The following is a 24,016-nucleotide window of genomic DNA, read 5'->3' as shown; positions in this document are numbered from 1 at the left end:
ATCAATGTTTTGTCATGACGTTATCACGTAATATTATCGTCCGGTGAACTGACTTCACAGATTGCAGTCGCAGACGTGTGTCGGAGAAGACGAGAGAGGTCGGGGTGTACCTCGCCGTCCTGCACGACGGAGTCCACGGCGTCGCGCACCCACGATCTGGAACACCTGGTGCTGGTGCTGCAGCGGCACGATGCCCACCATGAGCAGCCGCTCCGCCTGCATGAGGCGCTGCAGCGCCACGCTCTCCAGGTAGTTGTCCGTCTCCTGCTCGTCCACCCCGTCCTCCCGCCCCTCTGCACACACATGCACACCTTCACTCTCTACCTCTCTCTATAGCTCTCTCTCTCTAGCTATATCTAGTTTCTCTCTCCGGCTCTATCCCTAGCTCTCTCTCTTTAGCTCTCTCTCTCTCTCTCTCTAGTTCTTTCTCTTTTTTAGTTTCTCTCTCTCTCTCTCTAGCTATCTCTAGTTCTCTCTCTCTCTCTAGTTCTTTCTTTTTTTAGTTCACTCTCTCTCTCGCTTCTAGTTCTCTCTCTCTCTAGCTATTTCTAGTTTTCTCTCTCTCTTTTTAGTTCGCACACTCTCTCTTTTTAGTTCTCTCTCTCTCTCTCTAGCTCTCTAGTTCCCTCTCTCTCTCATTACTTGCAAGTACTTCTTTCCAATTTCAGTTGAGATGTCTAATCATTCAAGAATGTTGAATGTTTTTTCGAATAAAATCTAAACATAAGAGAGAAACGTTTTTCTTTCTTTTTTGAAATCTTTCAAGTCCTGGGCGTCTCTGGCACTTAAAAGTTTAGGAGGAAGGTGGGGACATAAAATAAATTTATTTATTTTATTTAAACACTAGTATATACCTTCGTCGTGTTAAGTACATGTATGTAAATTTTTATCTGAACACCTGATCTACTACTGTATGTCATCACTGTAAATACATGTACTTGAACATGAAAAAAAAGTATAAATAAAACCACTTTATGAACTTGAAAAGTAATGGGGGATGGGGAGTGACTACGTTGTTCCCCCTTAGTCCCACGCCCCCCCCCCCCACCCCCTCCCCCCCCCCCCTCCCCACCCCCCCCCCCCCCCGCCCGCCAGAGACGCCCATGGTCAAGTCCAAGATGAATGAATGAAGAATACAGTAAAAATAAAAAGAGAGAAATATACATATATACGTATATGAAACCATAATACTAGTGTTCTTTTAAAATGCAAGGAAGAAACAAAAAACTGGCAACACATATTTTGTTAACATGAAGTTTTGAGAATCTTTTGGCTGATCCAACTGATTATAAATGCATAAACATACATCATTTTAAAAATTTTTTTTAAATTGAAATCACACATAGATCCAGGAAATTGGGGAGTATCGACCGATACGGGCACCAAAACGACCACCCACGTCGGCGCCCGGCCGGAGGAGGGGGCGCGGGTCTCACCCAGGTGCAGCGCGGAGCGGCGCGGCCCCAGCGTCAGCCCCGTCGACTGCTCCAAGGTCTGCGTCGCCTTCAGCAGCATCCTGTTGGCGCGCTTCTCCAGCCTGCAGCACGCACGGTCCCCCAACTCATCAAACTAGGTACGTATCCCAGTAGGGATGTGCGAATCCTTGATTTTCAGTTCGGTTCGAATCCGATTCGAATCCCTGGCAATATTTAAGATGTGAATCCGATTCCGAATATTAGCACAGAATAATTAAAAATAACTGATTAATTTAAAAATTAATGTGTGTTCTCTTTTTTCTAACTGTAACTACTGGCAATTAGTTATTACACAGAGATTGAAATGTTTATAATTATGTAAACTTAATTAATAATAAACACTTTAAAATATGAAAACCAAAACATATTCGATTCTCCAACTCAATCGTAAAAAAAAGCACGCCACAGGGAAATCTCAGTTTTATAAACGTTTCAGCAAACGAAAACATTTTTTCTCCAATTAAATAGCCAAGACGTTTTTTTCTTGTAGGTATGTAATTGTTTTAGTATTAGTTTGCTATACGACGAAATTCGTAATTATAGTTTAAGCTCTCTCGAAATCTCGAAATTTTTGTTAATGTCACTGTGTTAATTATTTAATTTACATATCTTTCTTTGATACATGATGTAATAGTAGCCTAATTTTATTATTCACTGCTAGTATTTTTGAGCCGTATTAAATTAATTTATAACTTTTGTGTATATTCGTAATACTGTTCAAATCCACGCACGTTAAAACGATTCCGGGTTCGGGTAATTGTGGATTCGAACTGTACCTGAAAATACGCGGTACTCGCACATCCCTAGTATACAGTAAACAAAATATTCAAATACTTAATTTTGGCGTAAATTATTATTATTTATTATTTATTGTGATTTGGTAACATGCCACACCAACAGCACAAGGCTCCAGCGGTGGGCACAACATGTAGGACAAGCACAAACACAAATACAGTAACATTATTAATACTAGAACAAAACAAATACTAGAAAAAAAACAATTACAAGAACAAACAAATAGTAGGACAAAAATACAAGACAACACAACACAACATACAAATATCCATACAATATTTTTTACACATGATATTATAAATGACCATATGGAATGATCGGGCAGTAGCAGCCGATGTGGAAAAAAACACGACATACGTAACCTTCTGTCGGTTTGATCACGATGCACCTACACTGATTCAACATTCAGAGAATAACAAGACGTGACCTTGGCGCGAAGCAGTGAGGAGTACCCGATACTCACACGTGTTGCAGGCCTCTTGGAAGCTCTTCGACTCGGCGTCTCGTGGCGGGACTGGAACTTCTGCCTCTGCGGAACACAGACTGCACTTCAAACTGTGCACAGGGCAATGAACACACGATGTTCTTGAAGAAATTTAAGAAAGGTTTATAATAGTAGTTATTTATCACTTATTGTAACTTCTCTCTTACATTTACCAACTACATATATAACATTGGATAAAATTATCTTAAACACTAGTTCATTTCACAGTATGATATTTTGTCTTTAAAACACACACACAAAAAAAAATTATTTATTTATAATTTGTACAATGCCCACTAACAGTTCAAGAACTTTTAAGGTGGACGCAACATATAAATAATCAAACAAAGTCGTATACTATATATGTATGTATACATATAAGAAAGAACATGCAGGCATGGGCAAAATCAAATATTAATTGTATCTTTTTACCATAAATATAGATGTTTACAATTATATCAATCAATTTCCCTATCAGCCGGTCAAAATGGTGCCATTGGAAATTTTTGCATTGACACCAACATGGCACCGTTTAGTATTCGATTTTATGTCTTATTTATTATATATATTAGAAAAAGCCATTATTCTTAACACAAATTTTATTTCAATAACTCAAAAAAAAGTTGGCAAAAAGCTAAAAACAAGAGCTAAATTGACACATGAAATGTATAGTTTCAATACATTTTTTTCTAATAAATATTCACTATGATTTTTTTTACCTAACCTGCCTGACATAGAGAGTCCAAAGACTAGGAATATAAAACATAATTTTCTAACACGACGCGTAGAGCAGAGAGAGTTAAGACCCCCCCAGTCTAGTCTGGGTGTATCTGTGTCAGTGTCGGTGTGAGACGGGACGATAAGCGCGACGCTCGCTGGTGCTTCTAGCGCGGTGTCTCCTCTGGACTGGCGCGCAGCTCTTCTCCCAGTGCGTGTGAGCGGCGACCGTGACACTACACGGCGGAGAATTAAGATAAATGTTGTGTAGTGCAAGTTTCTTTAGCACTTTAGAATTTCTAGTGGGAGTTTCATGCCTAAAGAATACTCTGGAGACACACATTTACACCTATTCTAAAACAAATCCAGACGAACATATACTCATCCACATGGCTGGTGGTACCGTTGCTACGGCAACGGGGCCCGCGAGTCGGGGGGGGAGGAGGGATGAGTCGAGGGGCCCCCGCGAAGGAAAGAATAAACAAAATAAAACAAAAAAAAAAAAAAAGGTAGATAATTTTAAAAATAAATCATAGAAAACAATTAAACAACCAGGCCTAATTTTAGTTACTAACGAAATCTCACACGAGAGTAATATGATTCGAATATGCTGTGCGTACAGAACGTGTCTTGAATCTGCAACTGCGAGTAACAAAACCCACCAACATCCCGACGTGACACCCATGTTACACTCGTTCATTTGCCATTATCCGACATGAATTTACGTTGACGATCCCGAAACACTGACTTAAAAACTATTTTTCAATGGGTGTTCGGACAAATAATTGTGTGATTAAGGTTAAGAATTAATTTAACTAAAACCAATATACATAGAAGCCGAAAAAAATTTTAAAATCTTTTTAGTATAAAAAAAAAAGGTCGGGGGGGGGGGGGGGGGTGTCATCATGATCTCTAGAAACGGGGCCCCACAGAATGATGTGGGGGGCACTGAATCCGCTCACAGTCTACAGACACCACTCGGATGTGCTGGAGCTCTGCACCGGGCAGTTACTAAATTCGTAATTATATTTTAAGCTTTCGAAATCTCTAAATTCTTTTAATGTCACTGTGTTGATTATTTAATTTACGTATATTTCTTTGATACATCATGTCTAAAATACTTAGGTAATAGTAGCCTAATTTCATTTTTCACTGCCAGTATTTTTGAGCCGTATTAAATTAATTTATAGCTTTTGTGAGTATTCGTAATACTGTTCGCATCCATTTACGTGCGACGATTCCGGGTTCGGGTGATTGTGGATTCGAACCGTACTCGCACGTCCCTACATCCCCCCACAGCGCACAGACACCACTCGGACGGGCATCTCCCGAGGAGCCCTCGCGCTCACCACCATGGGGGAGCTGGCGGCCGGCACGCCCTGGGCGCTGCCCCCCCGCTGGCCGTCTTCTGGTGCTCGCGCAGGTGCTGCAGCGAGCGCAGCAGCACGGTGGCGCGCACCCGCGCGTACACGTTCATGTACTCGTCGCGTCCGTGCGCCATCAGCCACTCGGCCAGCCGCACCAGCTGGTCCGACACCGAGTCGGGGAAGTGCTGCAGCGGGGCGGGGGCCCTCCTCCCCGGGCGTGTCTGCAACACCACGGGGTCAGCCGCCCCCTTCGACGCTCCGGCGTGGCCGTGCGAGAGGTCGTGATGTGTCCCCACTGACGCTAGCAGCCCTCTTCCACGCTCCGGCGTCACACGTCCCGACTAGCGCTAGGGTAACGTGGTAAACCCGCTATGCATGGGAGAAACGGACGTCCATCAAGTCGCAGAGAAACTGACGGGTGGGGCTCCGTCGTGTCGGGACACACGGCCGTCGGTACAACGTGGAACGTCTACGCCAGCGAGTTGCTCTTAGTGTAATGGATTGAAATTGAGGACGAGACATTGACTGTGTTTTAAAAACTTTCAATACAAAACAAGACACTGACCGTAAATGAAACTCCCGTTGTATTTTCGATGCAGTCTTTAATAATGATTCGTGTAACGGGGGAATTTTGATTTAATAAAATTTCTTGGGCATACACCATTGCAGTTTTGCACTGTTTGTCATGGGGAAAAAAAATTCAAGAGTGCAAAATTAAGAAATAAAAATGAAAACATAAACCCGTAGAGAACAAGCCTAAATCAGCAGATAAACACAATGAAGAACCTGAACAGGTATTGTGGCCAACACGACGACAGCACAGACAAACAAATTCAAACTTAAATATTCGCCAGCACAAGAATTCGGTGGAAGGAATTTAGCCATGAAAAAAATAATAACAGCACAGACGAACTCAGTTGGCTAACAACGAACGAGACAGTTTTCCACAATAACAGTAAATGCACGCAAACAACAAAGTAAATATACAAACAAGACAATGAAGATAAACCGATATTATGGACAATATAATTGACGACAACACTGACAAACACTGTAGGTTTCCTGTGACAAAACAGTTGCGACAGGTTGGGAACTGGCATCCGTTCCCGTCATCAGGGACAAACAGTCTACATTGCGTTGTCCAGAATATCTGTTCAGGTCCATCGTTGGGTATGTCTGTTTGACAGCATCTTAATTTTAATCATCCCTAAACTTTTCCCGTGTGACAAACAGCGCAAGACTGCAATGGCGTATGGTCCAGTCTTAAATAAATAAAATGAAGTATAATTACATAGAAAAGCATCAAAGGAACCCATTTTATAACGAAATAAGTGTACTTTAATACATTCGAAATTCAATGATTATATGCCTGAATTGTAACGAAATAAATCGAAGGTAATGAACTGGAATGTGTGGAAATGCTACCTACTCGTACACGTTAATGTGGAATAACCAACATAATCTGAAACAATACAAATGGAAATGAAATACATCCACACGTATCTGTTCGACAGCAGCTCAATTTGCATTCCTGAACTTTTTCCCGTGTGACGAACAGCGCAAGACTGCAATGGCGTGCGTCCGGCCTTCTCGGAGCGGCGCGCGCGGGACCGAACTACCGGCACGGCGCCCCTGCCGGCCGTGCTCGCTCACCGTCGTCCGCGCTGACCAGGTCGAGGAGCGTGATGGGCGGGACCGGCTTGCTGTGGCGCGACAGCAGCTCCTTGAACTCTCGGTTCAGGGCGTCGCCCCCGGAGTTGAACAGCGTCGTCTGGAACACACGAGTCACCAGTCACGTCGCGATCAGTCGGCACACAGACACCAACAAACACCCCTAACTAGGGACAAGATTTCATGGTTTTATTTTTAGGGCAATTCCGTTTTCGAAACAGGAGATTTTGGTGTTAGAATTTTTATTTACATACATTGTCTTTATTCGTTAACAAAAAAGAATTTTAATTACTCAATAAATATGAAACTAAAATATTTTTTAATACATACAGATTTCGCTAATATGCTCCGATTTTTTTTTGAAACCTGATTAAATAATACAGTAAAAGAATTGGTAAAAAGCATGTCTTGTACGAGTTCATGGTTTTATTTTTGGGACAATTTCGTTTTCAAAACAGGAGATTTTGGTGGTAGCTTTTTTAATTTATATACATTGTCTTTATTCGTTAAAAAAAAAAGTTTAGTTACTCAATAAATATCTAACTAAAATATTTTTAATGGGTACTGATTTCGCCAATATGCTCTGATTTTTTTGAAACCTGATTAAATAATACAGTAAAAAGCATGTCTTGTACAGAACTTTTCAGAAAAATAAAAAAATAAATCTGCCAAGTTTTGTGTGTTTGAAACACGCACCGTCATTAATGTAAAAACAATGTTACTAATGTAAGGGATGCAAGATTTAACAATATAATATATATATTTCCCCCCCCCCCCCCCCCCACTTGTCTTAGGTTTCGGTACATAATTCATGCTAAATAAATTAGCCAATGAATTTACCACGTGATAAATAATCAAATTTTTTTGTAATTTGTGTTAAGTTTGGTTAAATTGCTGACTGATTTAATGTTTTTTTAGTTACACATTGCTGTTTTACAGTGTATTAACTTGCATTTCAGTCTTATATGTTGCATTGACGTGCTTTGCTGTGTTAGTATTTCACCATATAAACTTGTCCCTATGTATAATATTTATACTATAAAATTAGATGTAGCTATATTCTTGATAACACCGGATTGAGAATCCCTCAATTCAATTCTCGCCTCTTTTCTAGTTTATGTACTATTTATAACAAGAATGATCTTATTTATAGCCTCATTACAAACTATAATAGACACAACACCAAGTAAAATTCTCGTTATTACTAATATTTTATATATATTATATAATTATACTTTAAATTAATCTAACAATATATATATACACACACACACACACACACACACACACACATATATAAAACCATGTTACTCTCATGAAACTTTTTGTAAGTTTAAATAATTATTTGAATTTAAGTATTCATATGGCTATTTGTATGTTGTCTTGTATTTTTGTCTTACTATTTGTTTTGTTCTTGTAATTGTTTTGTTCTAGTATTAATAATGTTACTGTATTTGTTTTGTGCTTGTCCTACATGTTGTGCCCACCGCTGGAGCCTTGTGCTGTTGGTGTGGCATGTTACAAATATAAATAACTATATAGCTCTGTCCACAGACATACATGAAATTTAAGGAAAGTAATTAAAATGTCTTTATATAACTATTTAATTATTTAACACAATTTATGATTTATTCATAATATTTTATCAGACAGGTTCTCCTAAACATGTGTGAACATGGGTGAAGTGATGAATTTGGGGTGGCACATACTGAGAATTTGAAACTTGACACTTTGTTCGTTGACCACAAGTAGATATTTTTTTAAAAATATTTTTATTTAATTATTTAATATTTTAGTTTAGTTTATTGCCACCATCAGATGGTTTTCGGTGCACAAGTTGGACATGTCTGTTTCACAAAAAAAAAATTACGATCATACAATGAAAACACCTTAAACAAACACACATCTTCCAATCTTTTCTGAAACCGCTGCAGAGTCTACGAGTGTATTTCTAGCCAGCAATTTCTGTGTTCACTGATGTAATTCAAGAAATGGATAAACATGAAAATTTAAAAGTACAGATAGAAAATTATAATTTTTTTTTTCACCTTATTAACATGACCATATTTTATTTTATGCTAAGGTCATGCAAAAATGATGTCTAATGAATCACAGAAATAAATAAAAAGTCACACTTTGACAAGGTGGTCATGTATAATTGGTGGAAGGTACATAATTTACAAAAAAAAAAAAAAAGTCTCTTGGTCCAGTCTGTGAATATCGGACAAACTGTTTGTGATGTTGAGACGATAACAGCCAAGGAGATGAGAAAAGATAGAAAAAATCAATTTATTAAAATTAATATCCAATAAAAAAAAACCAATGCCATATGTTGAGGTGGTTGCAAAATTTCAATTGTCTGGAACACATTTAGCGACTTCATAAAATTAACTCCAACACTTTCTTAGCCAGCCTCTGTTCTCCCATTCTCTGTACGTGGCCATACCACTCACACTTGATCCTGTCTCGCACTCCTCATACACTTCATTCCTATTGCTCTGATCTCCCCAGCATCAGTCCCAGTCTCCGGTCCTTGAGTGACTGTAGGTGTTAGCACTCCAATGGCAGCCCCCTCTTCCATTACAAATCTCTCACACTCATGTAGAGAGTTGTCCTCTCCTTACTATTTCCTCCTTGTTTCTGCCCCTCCCTCCAATAACACTTCCTAGATACTTTGATTTCGTCACCGTTAGGGATGGCAACAATATATCAATATATCTGAAATATTCGGAAATATAGATATTTCAGGTTAAAAATATTGACAGTTTGGTATCGATATTTAATTTCCGTGTGTGCGTATAAACGTTTGAGTTGACCATGATTTTAAGGTCTACAGACCATGAAACCAAAAACTAGATAAAAATTTTCCACAAGTCGCACCATGGCTAACGGCTACGATAGGTAATATTTCTTCTAAATCTACCTAAAAAACGTGTTCCAAGTTTGCGCGATGGCACACCGGATCATGACATTTCTCCCTCACAGTACTATCACTAGAGGAGTTTCTGTTTTTTTCAAAAAAACCTTCCCCACTTCTACCCCTTTGGTCAGAAATTACCCATTAACCAACTCGACTGAAATTTTCCACAATTAGATTTTATGTATTAGGTTTAGAGGTCTATGGACCATGAAACGAAAGACTACATAAAAATTTTTCAAGAAGTCGCGCCACGGTTAAACGGCTACAATAAGTAATATTTCTTCTAAAGCTACCTAAAAACGTGTTCCAAGTCTGGGTGATGGCACACTGCATCATGACACTTCTCCCTCACAGTACCACCACAGAGGAACTTCCGGGTTTTAAAGTAAATGCCGCGACAGTCCAGGAGAGGGTTGGTGGGGCATCTCAACTGTAGTTACATCACAAGCACTGTACTGCAATTTACCAGAGGCTGATTTTTTTTTTGTCCAACAAGCCACCGATTGCACGTAATCGGAATAACGAACCCACGCCTGGAATAACCACCGCCAAACGAGAGTATGCGGGAAATAACCTAATAATACTGGGATTAGCCATGCTAGAAGAGAGGTCCCATGTATCGTGTGATCTGTGTAGGGTTTGGCCAGCCACTGCAGCGATTGGCGCCATTTCTTAAAACTAGCTTTAAAACTATGCTAAGCTGGGCCCAGGTCAAACCCGCATGGTTACAGGGGAAGACCCTGGGCACAGACATGCGGGATGCAAGGGCGTGCATTCGTAGCGTAGGTGTACTACAGATATGGAGGATGGTGTGGATGAAGAGTTGGACAGAGTAGAAGAGATTCCACCATGCAAGGCAGGGACGTCGGAACATTTTCATCAATGGGGGGGCGAAAAGATGTATCATACTTACCTCAGTTCTCGGAAAAATTTGGAATTTCAGATGCAAAATTGTGCTATTTAATGAGTTTCCGAACCAAAATATTAAATACACCATTCCAAGAATTTGATGACGTATTGTGTATTAAATACTACCCTGACAGTAGATGTAGTACAATTTAAATAAAATACCATCTAGGAATTTGCAATCATTTTACAGTATATTGACAATCATAAATTTGATTTTCTAATCAATGTGATCACCAACGCAACGTTTGTAACTACTGGTTGAGAAAAATACTACTAGGACCAAACATTTATTCTTGGAAAAGGAGGGGGGTGAAATGCTACTCTCGCCCCCCCCATGGATAACAGCACGGGGGCGACTCGCCCCTGCTGCCCCCCCTGTTCCGACGTCCCTGATGCAAGGGGTTGGGAGATTGGAAGGAATTTAGCCACGAAAAAAAAAAAAAATAATCACCACGTTCTCTAGCTCCACGCTCTGCGGGATGTTCCTGAGGAAGTACTCCTGGGCAGCCTGCAGGCGCCCCATGGCCGCCAGGAAGACGTCCAGGCCGGCCCCGCCCGGCCCCGCGTGGATCACCGGCTCCACCTCCTGGCTCACGCCGTAGAAGCCGATCACGTGGTCCAGCGCCGCCAGCGCGTTCTCGATGTCTGCGCGCACGTCAAGGCCTCCACCGATCTGACGCTCAAGAAAACGTCCCCAAACCCAGGCCGACTGGTCACCGCGGCCTCAACTCCGCTAGCAACACTCCGCTGCCCGGAGACGCGAGCAGGAAAGTTTTCGGTTCGGGAAACTTAACTGGCCAAAATATTCCTTTTCTCCATTACACACCAACGTAGATACACATAATTTAAGTTCAATGTATGTTACACAATAATTAATTTTCTGCAGAAAGAGAGGTACTTTTTAATCGACAATTTTTTTTATTTTTTATTTTTTTAAATTCCTTACAGCTGTTAAGAGGGTCCACGTTAACTCTCAAGTGTTAACCAAATGTAAGTATTATTTTGTTATGTTTGTTTTAATTAAGTGAAAGTTTTAAAATTTATGAAAAAAAAAATAATAATAACCAAATAATATAGGGCTTCACATAATGTAAATACATTGCTTTTACTGTTTCCCGTGCAAAGCGACCACATTTCAGGGTAAATAATTGGTACCGTAAATTTTCGCCGCCGTAAACATTAGGATGGTACTGCATTGCCCTTCTTAAATTGTAAACGTGTACAAAGTCTCGCAATTTTGCACATTTTAAAATACATTTTTTTTTTTTTTTTTTTTTTTAACTTTTGTGTTTTGTGAATCAGAATATTTCATAGTTACCTATCATTAAATAAATTTTTTTTTTATATGATTACATATTAAATAATTAAATTTTCCAGCCTCCATTAGTAAATTCATGTTTCAATAAGCAACTAATGGGTCGTCAACAAACAAATGAAAACAAGCTAAAAATACGAGTTAAAAAGAAGAGAGGTTATGTTATGTTTGTAAACTAAAATACATGAGCATTGTTTGCATTGCACATAGGAATAAATTATAAAAAAAATTTCCTTTGACCAAAATGCTTTTTTCTTCCGGAATCGGTTCGGAATCGGTGAATTAGCAACAGTTGTATCGGCATATCTGCAAAATTTTGTGAATCGGTACAGCTCTAGTCCAAACGACCGAGCTCTTCTTCGTTGGCCTCTATATAACATAATGCCGTGCGATTTTATTCCTTCGGGGATCAATAAAAGACCGTGTCTACGTTCCGCCGCTACCTAATGAGTAGAGACCTGCAAAATTCGCGGATTCATTCGGTGATAGGCTAGAATTTAAACACATATACCTCTTAGATAATCTTGATATTGGCTTGCTGTTCATCTGGACGAATCTCAACCAGTTACAAACCCTCAAACAAAGAAGGATCGAATCACAGACAAACCAGCTGAGACGATTTACAAGTCGGCAGCCAATGAACTTGCGTTATTTGCCCGAGTGTACAGGGGTATGTGCAGTCCATCCTGAAGGCCATCGAAACCGCGAATTTTGCAGGTCTCTACTAATGAGACACGGAACTGAAGACCCCGGACGTGCTAACCAAAGGGTGGGGAGAATTAGACTTTAGGTTGGATGTGTGTCGTGTAACCAAAGGTGCACATGTTGAACATTTGTAAACAGTCTAAAAATTAAACTGCTATAGTATACCTTTGAACCTGGGACCTTCTTTTGTAACCAAACAGTATTATTGCGTTTACTATTGGACGTTGGTTGTCGACGGACGGGACAAGGATACTCTCCTGGCGCCGCTGCAGGTTCTCGGTCTCGTTGTACACGGGCAGGATGGTCTCCTCCAGCCGCGCCAGGCGGAGCTCGAAGGACGACAGGATCCCCACCATGCCCCTGGTGAGGCGGCTGCTCCGGTCCGTGCGCTCCCGCAGCAGGTTCAGGTTGTCCAGCTCCTGGGACCGCCAACACGACAGGCTGACACCCCCGACCCTCCCACAGCGGTCCACACGAGTTCATCCCTTGTTCCTCGCTGCATGTCCGGTTTGTAGCAATGCTTCATGATTCATTTTCAAAAAATAAAAATAAAAATGAAAACATTTTTATATTAAAACACAATTAGTTACGTTACATGAAACAATTGCTCCAAATATTTTGGTAATCAAACAACTTTGCATCACAAAAAAATCCAATTACTTTCTTTATTTTTATGTTAAAACTACAACTGGATACACGATAAGGAACAATTACCACATGATTGTGTGAATGTAAGTATATATATATGTATATATCCTTTGGTACATGATCCTGGCCAAACAAAAAAGCTCGAATGTCACCATACAAACTAATTTTGCCATGTCTTGAAGAAATTTTTTCGTTCGTACTCAACTTACGATCATAATTAATCGTTATATCACAAGCTTGTGGTATGTTTGGGATTTTTCAAAGAAGGTTACTAAATTAATAAGCCAACATCATGTAACAGGATAATTGTGTACAGCATCATGCCATTAGAATGCTGGGCAGGACTTGGGAACGTGGATATAACGTTTACAGATTAATGTTTTTATCTGCCCATTCGACATGCATGCCAAGCATTAGATCTCGTCCAAAAAAAAAAAAAAAAAAAAAATTAAAGACAATCTAAATTCCTCAATAAATAAAAAAACCAAACAATGATGTACTTACAATAGATTACACATACATCAGCAAAATTTGAAACCAGTCATAAAATACATTGATGCATTATCAATGTCAAGGAATTCATCCACGTGATGAAACATGGTCTAGTAAAGAGTGAGCAGCTATGCGACAGATAATTTAAAAATATTAATTCCAACTGCACTGTGTTTTACCAAGTCCAGTGCATTCAGTCACTATTTGGTAAGTCTGCGGTCCTAGTATTGTAACAATGGACATGTTTACTGAGAGGTTATGTGTGCACACTCAACAAGCATTAGCAAACACGGACCACATGTCAGTCGCTGCGCAGGCGTGCAGAGGGGGTGGGAAGGGGGCGGATGTAAGAGAGTGACTCTCATGCCATCCGAGCCTGCAACGGGGCCCATTTTGGCTCAAGAGGCTGGAAAGGCTGTATCAGAGAATCCACTCAAACATGCAATAAAATTTCCCCGACTTTCCTTGACCAAAAATTTCTCGTTTCCTTGACAATAATTGATACAGTTTGCAATTTTCTGAAAGAAAGAAATTAAAATACAGCCTTTACCACCCCCCACAGCTGGTCCTTAATTTAAGTACATAACAAAAATATTAAGAAGTCCCTCACTGAAGGGGTATCGCTTACGCTTACAAAATAGTACCTAACTGTGAAACTTCAAAACTATGCTTTATGGAATCTTTCTGTATGTTTTAAATGTGTCCTGCTTATTGCATGCGTGTAGGCCAACATATGGGCAGTATGCAACATTCAAGCCCCCACCCAGAGATGATTAGTCGGTTAGAACCCAGGCGCAAAACTCCCGGGCTCACAGACTTCCACCACTGCTCCATTTATACTGAGCACTGACTATGCACAAGTACATTTGGGGGGGGGAAAAAAAATAATCAGTCCGGGTGATGGTATACAGCAGCATGAAATTTTTCCCCTCAAATTACTAGGTACCGCTGGGGAATTATTTTGCCTTTCTCAGGATTCCCAATTAAACTCCTTCACTTTCCGTGACCAATTTAAACTTCCCTGACTTTCCCAAATGTCTGAAGGAGAAGGGGGAAAGGTGCACTAGTGAGGGGTCCCAGATCACAGCCGCACACTCCAACACAGGCCTGACCAACATGGAGTGTGCCTTCTACCTCAACCTCCACCCTGCCCCCTGCAGGGTCCCACCAAGCAGCCCTATGTGTACAGGGCAAGCTGATATTTTCCCACCAGTAAATATAGATACAACTTTTGCACATGCCACTCAACGACTTAAAAAACTGATGCAAAAAGCCCCTATTATTCCGCTAACCATGTCAAAATTTCAACAGATTACCTCCTCATTAGCAAAGCATAATTCTTAAGCAACCAAAAACAAAACTGACAGATAACTCTGGAGTTCTTAGACTTCTCTGGAAAAAAAATAAAATTGTAATTTCAGGCACTGATTTTTTTTTTTTTGTTATGCAAGTGTTAATTATTTTCTTTTTGCTTCTAAAACGCGAAGTTTACGCCCGTCTACGTGCTTATTATTTTCTATTTGTATGATATTTAATTTTTTCCCCCCCCCCTAATTTGTTGAACAGTTAGGTTATCGGCTTCCGCCCACAACCAGCACTAGATGCCTTTCTTTAGTCGAAGCTTTTTATTATCATAATCATCAACCAAATATCCGTACGTAGATTAACACCCATGCCTTATACGGGATTCGAACCCAGAACCCCTCGCACCGTAAGCCGGTGTGCAAACGACTACGCCACGGAGTTCGGCTAAAACATTTAAAATAAGGGATACAAGACTGCAGGTAGCCGGGTGTGCCCTTTACACACGTACGCTCTGAGAATCTGAGAATCATCAATTGAAAACAGGAACAAAGTAATAGTTGACATAAACGAACGAGATGTTATAGGATGATTAACCAAAATTAATATGTAGCATTCATAATCTTAATATTAGAAAGAAAAAATTTAATCACTTTACGTATCATCTAAAATATGCGCAATTTTTTGGAATATTATTTTTAGTTTCTCATAAAATCACTTCACAGCTACTCGCTCTTTTATGTACACGTTTCAATTAATGAAAGCCTAACCATCCTTTAATTTTTTTTCTTCTAATTACTCCAGACACTACTAAAATAGTAATAAAACCTGTAATCTGACTACCTTGACACAACACACACTGCTATTTTTAATAATTGACAACACTCAGCATTAACAATAATAAATTTAACTATAATTTTGTTACAATGCTTCAACGTATTGAACAGGTATTAATAATTACAAAATATCTTGCCTTTTCTAATTTGCTTTCTATCTCATATTTCCGCTCACTTGGGTCAAACATTGTCAATGAAACTTAACAACGTACGCCTAAAATACCGCCCCTCCGTTTAAATTATTTGTTCTAAATTACAAAAGAAACATTCGAAACAATTTTTGAATGACAACTTGACAAACAGATTATTAGATCAGGGTAGCCACACGACAAACCAGAAAAGACAAAATTTTCTTACTGAAGTAAAAATATTCCCGGGATCACAATTATCCTCTGCAATAGAAATAGCTCTACATTCACCAACTAATAAAAATAAAAGTAAATTTAATTTGTAACGATTTAAATATATGGTAGAAAATTATAGAAGGACTCGATCAAGAAAATGATAATCGACATGTTGTTTCGCGCCTGAGGCAGGGTCTACATAGATGTAATGGGGCTGACACGCACAGGAGCTGGCCAGCATGAGGTGAGACGGAAACGGGAGTACCCCGAGAAAACCCATAGACCATGGCACCGTCCACCACGTCTCCCACTTGTGCTGGGAGGCGAGTAACCTGGCCACTAAACCACCGTGCCCCTTTGAAGTTGCTCTTACAATGGGGTGCCATCTCAGTAGAAAGGAGGTCTCAACTCATCCAATCTCCTTCTATACTTCCACACTCTTTTCGCCTGTTAAGCTCAAACCCTATTTACTTCGCCAAGAAAGAGAGCACCCCTCTCTGTCATTCTCCAAACCCTTTTAAGTTGTTACGTAAGCCGTTTTCATAAGCAATGCAGCTTATACACCCAGTGATTTAATTTCTGCTCAAGCAACGTAGCTATAAATGGTAGAAATGCGGGAAATTTTCTTTGCTGTTACTTTGATTAGAACATAAGTTAAAAAAAATTTCCAATTTTTTTTAAATTTAACAAGGGGATAGGTCTTAAGTAGTTTAACTAATAGCAAACTATTGCTATCATGCCCGCTTTTCTAACTCAATCTTAGCTACACCAATGCTTACAGTGGGTGGTTTAGATGAGACTGCAACCATTTAATCTGAGTCATAAAGTGTATATTAAGCTATAATTATACATTTTTTTAAAGCACGAATATGAAGATATCAGTTGTGTGACAACAGAAAAATGTGGAATATTTGTTTCTAAGGTCCTGGTATTTTTAAGGGTGGGGGGGGGGGGGGGGGGGGGGGGGGGCGATGAGCGAATCTTCCAGTACCTGTCAGAGACGTGTAACATCTAACTTTGGTAATGTGCAAATTCATGTGTTTTCATGTTGCAAATACACTTAATGTCGATTTCTTTAAAAGAATGCCGAGCGAGATAAATATTGTACTTTCAACTAAGTACATTTCTTCACGCGATTCGACGAAATTATCGTATGATTTCAAATAACAAGTAGGCTACATAAAATTAAGAAGTACCGAAATTCAGCTATATGGGTGCTTTCAAGAACAGTAATCAGCTGTAGACGGTAATATTCTTCTTATTTTGAAAGAAATAAAAATTAAAAAAGAAAGTGTGCAAAATTTCATCAAGCTCGGAATAAATATATTGATCTATATAAAAAGGGCAAACACTAGGTACTTAATATGATTGTAATCATGACATATTTTTTTTATAAGTTGAAAACTTTGCCGCTGAATAAAATAAAGTGTTAAAAAGTTCTGGTTGTGTAGTGGACTAATAATAATAATAATTGAGAAATTTATGTTATCAATTATGTAATACCGGGATTACAACGCAAAGTTTAAAGTTGTTGTTATTTCTTTTTTGTGACTATAAATATTCAGGATAGTTTTGTTCATAAAAGTGACACAACATTTTAAAATTCCGCCGCATACTAAAATTTCACCCTAAATATCAAAACGTTTTTACGTATTTTTTTTCGTTCTATCTTAATTTATAACATTGTGGGATGGAAATAAATATTTTTGCAAAACTCCACGACCCCGGAGACCCCCGGATGGCCTCCGCATGGGGAGCCCTAGGAAAGAAACGGGCTCCACATTTGGAAGCCACCCTGCAAGGTTTTTTGTTTCCACCCTCCGTCTCTTTGGTAGCCTGACTTGTTGCAAGGGATTGCGTTCCTATCAGACAAATGCCACCATCTGTCTGGGCAATCCGCCTTGGAGGAGCCGGGGCGCGAACCCGGGTCCTACAAGTCACAAGGCAGGCGCTCCACCCCAGAACCAGAGGTTAGAGCGGCGACCTGCAGTCTTCTTTAACACTGACACGGTGACATTCACACTCGCTTACTTCTGGCAGTTTATTTGGGAAGCGAACACGTGAGCTAGTCTTTTAGTTCTCGCCATAGATGTGTGACATCTAGCCTCGGTAACGTGTGTTCTCATGGTGCAAATACACTGATAATACGAAATTTAACTTTTTCAACTTCATTTATGGACGCGAATAACACGTAGTTCCCGCAACATTCCTTTTGTTAAACTAAATTTCAAACTACATAATGAAATCACCCCGATAAAAGCGAAAATATACTGATAAAATTCGTTAAAAAATCAGTTCAACAATGTTTCCCTTGCCAACCGCCATGATGAAAGCACCGTGGTTACTCATTTCCGTTCCTTTCACGAAATCACTCCTACCAAATGCCATAAACTGATAGCTGAGATGTTGTACATAAGACGGAATTCGTTTCAAACCAACTCACAGCTTCTATTACCAAAGTCAGGGACAACTTAACATTTAAAACAAGCACGATTGCGATTTCGTGGCATACAGCAGCAATTTTTAAAGATGAACAATTCTGGCAGAACAAGATGCTACCAAAAGTGGCGTCATTCTATTTAGAATGCATAATAAAGTGAAATGGTGAGACCCAACTAGACATTATTAAAAAATAATTAGGTGAGCATTAAACCCTAATACCATACTTAGGTCTATGTACTATATTAAGCCTAGTACTGCTTTATCATATAGAGAAGATTTTTTTTATATACCTGTATATAAATAATTAGAGCAAAGGTTTGTTACAAGTACTGCAAACTATTGCAAGAATTCTGTTTCCTTTTTCATCCGCTGCCATGAACATTCCAATCATATCTTTAGACAAAAAGGTAGTTAATTTTAATTAATAGTATTTTAGTTTAATTGCGTTATGTACAGAAATTGTTTTCATTAGCGAAAATGCACGTACTCACGAACTATCTCTTTAATTTATCTTGTACATTTGCTTCCTGTTACGATATGTTCCAGATGATTATTACAGGAAAGATTTTACAAAGTGTGTCTCTCGGTATGACCATGACGATACTAGCCTTGTTTTGGGCTTGGCTGTGCAGTAAACATTTAAACTATTTTAAAAATTGTGCTCAGTTCTCAGAAAACTAAAACACCCCTTTTTCAGGCTCTTATCATTTAAATTTCTTACAAATATATACGAAAGTTGTAAGGAAAAGTTACTGTTTGCTTGAGAGTATATACAAAATAAGCTGGAAAGTATTCCAAATAGTTTATATTTTGCATGCACGTACACTGTAAAAAAAACTTTTACAGTAACGTGTTTGCATCCTAGTTGTAATATAGTTAAACCTTTTAAATTCAGAACACACTTCTGTAGAATATACAATTCAACAAAATATATAGGATACTAGAGTTTTGCGTATTCTGAAAATGGAAATTACATACGTACCTAAGTTTAAAACGAACAAAATTATTCTTGTATATTACAAAAAAAAATATTTATGGCTTCTAGTTACTCTATTTCTCTATACATAATATTTATATATATAGTTTATACATTCATTTGAGGTTTGTTTACAAAAAATATGGTATGGAAACAATTAAACAATATATTTATATGTATATTTTTTGGGGTTGTTGTTACAAACATACATTATACTATTTTAAAAAATTGGAGGAAACATGATTTTTATCTATATGATTATTTTATTGACTGCAATGCGTCAATATACACTGTTACAATCAAGCTTATGTTTCTCTATTATGCTTTTGTCGAAATCACCGCTATCAGTTAATCAGTTTTGTGGACCAGCACTAAATATGCGATATGTTATACTTCTTAAGTTATCTTTCTTCTGCATCTCTCTTTCTTGTGGTCAATCTTTTATTACGAAGTGTTTGTCTCAAAAGTATCACATCTAAGACAGTTTATATTGCTCACTAACGTTATATTTTGTAACTTTAGTATTTTTTAAAAATAATAATTTTTATATTTGTCCAGGGTGTCATAATTTTATTCTGTATTTTTTTTCTCCTTCAGGAACATGATAGAGTTGCCCTGCCAGTTCGTGAGTGAGTTCTGACGACCTCAGAGTACTTCTAATTTTTGCTGAATCTTTCTTTATTGTGACCACGATCCTTTTCGTTATAAGGGAGTGCTATTTCACTTTTTAAATAAAATTGTCATTTAGGATTGGGGAACGCCTGTATTTGTAGCGTGGATGCCTTGCGCGGTGGCGAGAAAGCTAAAATCCGTGAGCCCTTAGTTCCGGTAAACACAAATTAGCAAATCCTTTACTTTCCCTCGTGGCCGCCTCTGTCAAAATTACGTTTCTCTTAAATTGTGTAAACGGTTAGTTTTGCTTTGTGTTGCCTTTGGTATCCACGATGTATATTTTGTAGGCTGTATACTTCCCTATGGAGCTCTGATTTGCATAGACCTCGCGAGCTGTAACACAACTCAGCCCACTGCATCATCGTATACGCTCTGATGTTCTTTTTTTTTTTTTTTTGACGTGACAACGTCTAATAAATCGATGAACGCCGGCTGCAGGCACGAAAAAAGATAACTCATTGTCCCGTTACGCTGTGTCCCGTTACGCTCATTGTACGCTTGCGCCGCATCTATCTCTCTTCCACTCGATTGGAACAACCATCGATTTGACTTTTTCGAGGGACATTAAACTTGAAACACTCCCATTCGTTTCCTACTTTTCCTATCATCGTCCTATCCTTAACAGAATAACACAGATTGGAAGAAGTTAAATAGCAAACATGTATAAAAGTTATACTTAAAAAAAATCTCTTCATTAAAGTAATAAACATATTTGAATTAATGAGTGCAAATAAAAGTATATTTATAAATTAAATTGTAGATTTCATTTCACTCCTTCTTTGTATCCATACAAAATAGTGATTAAACCAATAAAAATGATTCAATTTTATTCATAAAAGTATGCAATCATTTCATCAATGTTTTGTTATGACGTTGTCACGTTAAACTATCGCCCGTAAACCGACTTTACAGACAACCAATTTTTTTTTTGCTTATATCAAAACTTAATGAATTAAATTAATTGTAAACGTAATTATTGGCTAGAATTATTTAAGGGCCAGTGCTAGATGGGATCGCTGTCCCCAATCTTGGATGTCACACGTCATCCCCCCACTTCTCACGAGCAACGAGTCCTCGAAGCCAGGACTCCACGAGTCGCGCCGTGACGTCACAGTCGTGCAGTGTTGCCGCGCCGGCGGGGATGCCAAATTTCTCTGCACATCGATATGTCTCTTGAACTATATCGATAACAATGAAAAGTCGGCCTGAAAATATCGATCTATTGTAATATACAAACTTTTACCCATGCTTTGCTTATTAAAAAATATATCATTTAAGTATATGTTGTATTGAGTTCTTGATATACGTATCTACGCTAGTATAAAGTTGAGCTCTTTCTAGCAAAAATGAATATAATTAATTTTAATTTTTCTATTAATTTTTTTATTATTCAATAATACCTTCTCTGTATGTGCCGATAGTTTTCTCTCCCACTTTTCTAATATTTAAGTAATTTTTATGAAATGTTATTGTTATAGACTTATGAATATATTAAGCGAAAACGGAAGCCAATAAACATCTAGAAGAGGGAATAATGAATAATAACAATATAAAATTATAATAATTTGTTCTTTCCGAAGCCTCGGTCCGCCATTTTTTTATTTAAAAATAATTTTAATATTTTTTATTTGAAAAACACTATAGTGTTGATATAATCATAACAAAATATGTATATTTTGAACGTGAAATGTCGATATTTCCGGTATATCGATATAGGTCGTTGCGATCTCCAGTCGCCGGTGGCTGATGAATTCCGACGCGGTGACGTGATGCCAATGTGACTCGGCTGACGCTGCTCGCACGTGATTGGTCACGAGCCTGCGCGATAGTCGCGGCGTATCGTGGCGTGTGCCGGCTGCTGTGACAGTCAGATGCTTGATAGCAGCCGCGGAGGTATTATCCTTTGGCGCGCAGAGTCTGTCTGATAAAGATGCTGAACAGCCATTCCGTATGTTACGGATGTTACATTTTGGTTTAATTTTTAAAAGTCTTAAATGACATATTAATTCTATTATGAAATACTTAAATAACTATGAGAAACCAGTTATGGTCAGTGGCGTAGCCAGGATTTGTGTATGGGGGGTGTTAAGAAGCCTGCCCCCCCCGTTATTAAAGTGGGTGGTCCGGGGCTCCCCCGGGAAAATTTGGATTTTAAGGTATAAAATAGTGGTATTTTAGCTGTTTTCGGTACTTAAATTTAAATACTGTAATGGTAAATTTTTATTAATTTTTAATATGAAATTTGTTTGAGTGATGAATAAGAAATTTAATTAAATATTTGGGGCTAAGGGGGGGGGGGGGTTGAACCCCTAACCCCCCCTCCCTTTGGCTACGCCCCTGGTTATGGTTGAGGTTTCTAACTTTGTATTGTAAGTGGTGTGAGGATTATTTAAGAAAGAGTGCTGTTACGGATGTTACAAAACTTGGGAACAATCAGATGAGATGGTTGAGTTCAGCAGAAAAAAATCAGGTGACCCGATCAATAAAATGAATTCAAATTGTTTGTAATGATTTATTGAGGTTTTAAACAGCTTCTGAAAATGTACAAAAAAATTAATAAGAACACTGGTTTTATACAGTTTTTCTTCTGTTGCGGATGTTACACACACTGGTGTGACGGATGTTACAAGTGACCCTACATCAATATATTTTTGGATTTTATGCACATGTGATTTATTCTTTTTTACTATAAGGTGACATTAAGTAATTAAAATGAAAAAAAAAATCACAATTTAATCTGATTTTGGAACTCATAGATCAGTCTGGTTCCAATTGATTTAACATTTGGCGTAGGCAGCACTGAACTTATTTGAACCAAATTGATGTCTGTTTGATCATTTTCATCTGTTACAAACATTGTTCCAGTTTTCCCATATCTTTTAAGAAACACACACACATATATACTTTTTTACATGTTTTCCTCTTTCATACGGAATGGCTGTAAAGTCACACAGAAATTTTTTTTCTGAACTCTTACAAAATATTTTTTTTGGAAACTAAGTGCCAAGAAATAGTTTGCAATACTACAATAAATATACTGTAACTGTAAAACACATAGGTACATGGAATACGTTTTGAGATAATACTGAGTATTTCGCACGAAAATTGGCACAAATATTTTTTTTAAACTATGGAAAAGATAATCGAATTTTCAATAACTGGACATTGTTTTATTTAATTATTCATATTAACGTGCACAGTTCATACTAAAAAGCTATTCAAGGAACGGTTAACAAATAACTTTAACTATTGTAGCCACTGCGACAATACAAGGCGTAAATTCCCGGTTAAAAATCCAAACCCAGTGTTACTGCGAACACTATTTTGTAGAGATACAGTGGTCTTCATGTAAGTGTACAAATATCTTTAATTTCACGTGAAATGAAAATTTCTGCTCCATTTACAAAACAAAGAAACAGTGTCTTGTGGTTAGCATTCGGTATGCACAACGGCCGGTGCTATAAGTTTGAACTCGCGCTCAAGGATCGTAAAAACGCCATCACGTGGCGAGTCTCGTTAAACAAGAGCGGATTTAAGGCCGGGTTTATGAAACACACAACCAACGTAAGACAATCAAAGTAGTTTACAAAGGCTCGACTACAACACTCAGAACCTGAGAGCGTTCCGTGTCCTAATCCTAATGTGAATGACGTCACATTGATAGGGACACCTGTATTTCGCGAATACATTTCGTGTCAAGGTAATTCACAAAATACTGTAGCTTTTCTCCTGTGGTTATTGGCTGAGGTCGGTGAGAGGTGTCGTCCCGCTCTTGACGGGGCCAATGAGAATGTGGTCACCGTACTGCTGCACCCTCACAATTTGCTATAACTCTTAGAAAAAGCTACAGTGTTTTGTGAAATACCTTGACATGAAATGAAATCGCGAAATACAGGTGTCCCTACACATTGATGCACCGAAAGTATCCGTGTCTATTATTGCAACG

At 38.5% G+C, this 24,016-nt stretch overlaps 1 protein-coding gene across 1 annotated transcript in view; it reads right to left on the bottom strand.

The window, feature by feature from the left end:
• The window catches only part of LOC134541400 (uncharacterized), a 43,589-nt gene extending 27,667 nt beyond the window's left edge, over positions 1-15,922 (bottom strand). The window contains 11 exon segments of the mRNA XM_063384822.1: positions 111-149; positions 151-293; positions 1,437-1,537; positions 2,663-2,799; positions 4,821-4,865; positions 4,868-5,158; positions 5,885-5,900; positions 6,458-6,609; positions 10,790-10,983; positions 12,612-12,777; positions 15,774-15,922. Of these exon segments, the coding sequence (XP_063240892.1) occupies positions 111-149; positions 151-293; positions 1,437-1,537; positions 2,663-2,799; positions 4,821-4,865; positions 4,868-5,158; positions 5,885-5,900; positions 6,458-6,609; positions 10,790-10,983; positions 12,612-12,777; positions 15,774-15,824 (1,335 nt within the window). The 5' untranslated portion in view covers positions 15,825-15,922.
• Positions 15,923-24,016: the final 8,094 nt, after the last annotated feature.

Source organism: Bacillus rossius, chromosome 18 (assembly GCF_032445375.1).
Source record: "Bacillus rossius redtenbacheri isolate Brsri chromosome 18, Brsri_v3, whole genome shotgun sequence".
Taxonomy (NCBI): Eukaryota; Metazoa; Arthropoda; class Insecta; order Phasmatodea; family Bacillidae; genus Bacillus; species Bacillus rossius.
The sequence above is the reverse complement of the archived record's forward strand: the minus strand, read 5'-3'. Positions and strand labels throughout refer to the sequence as shown.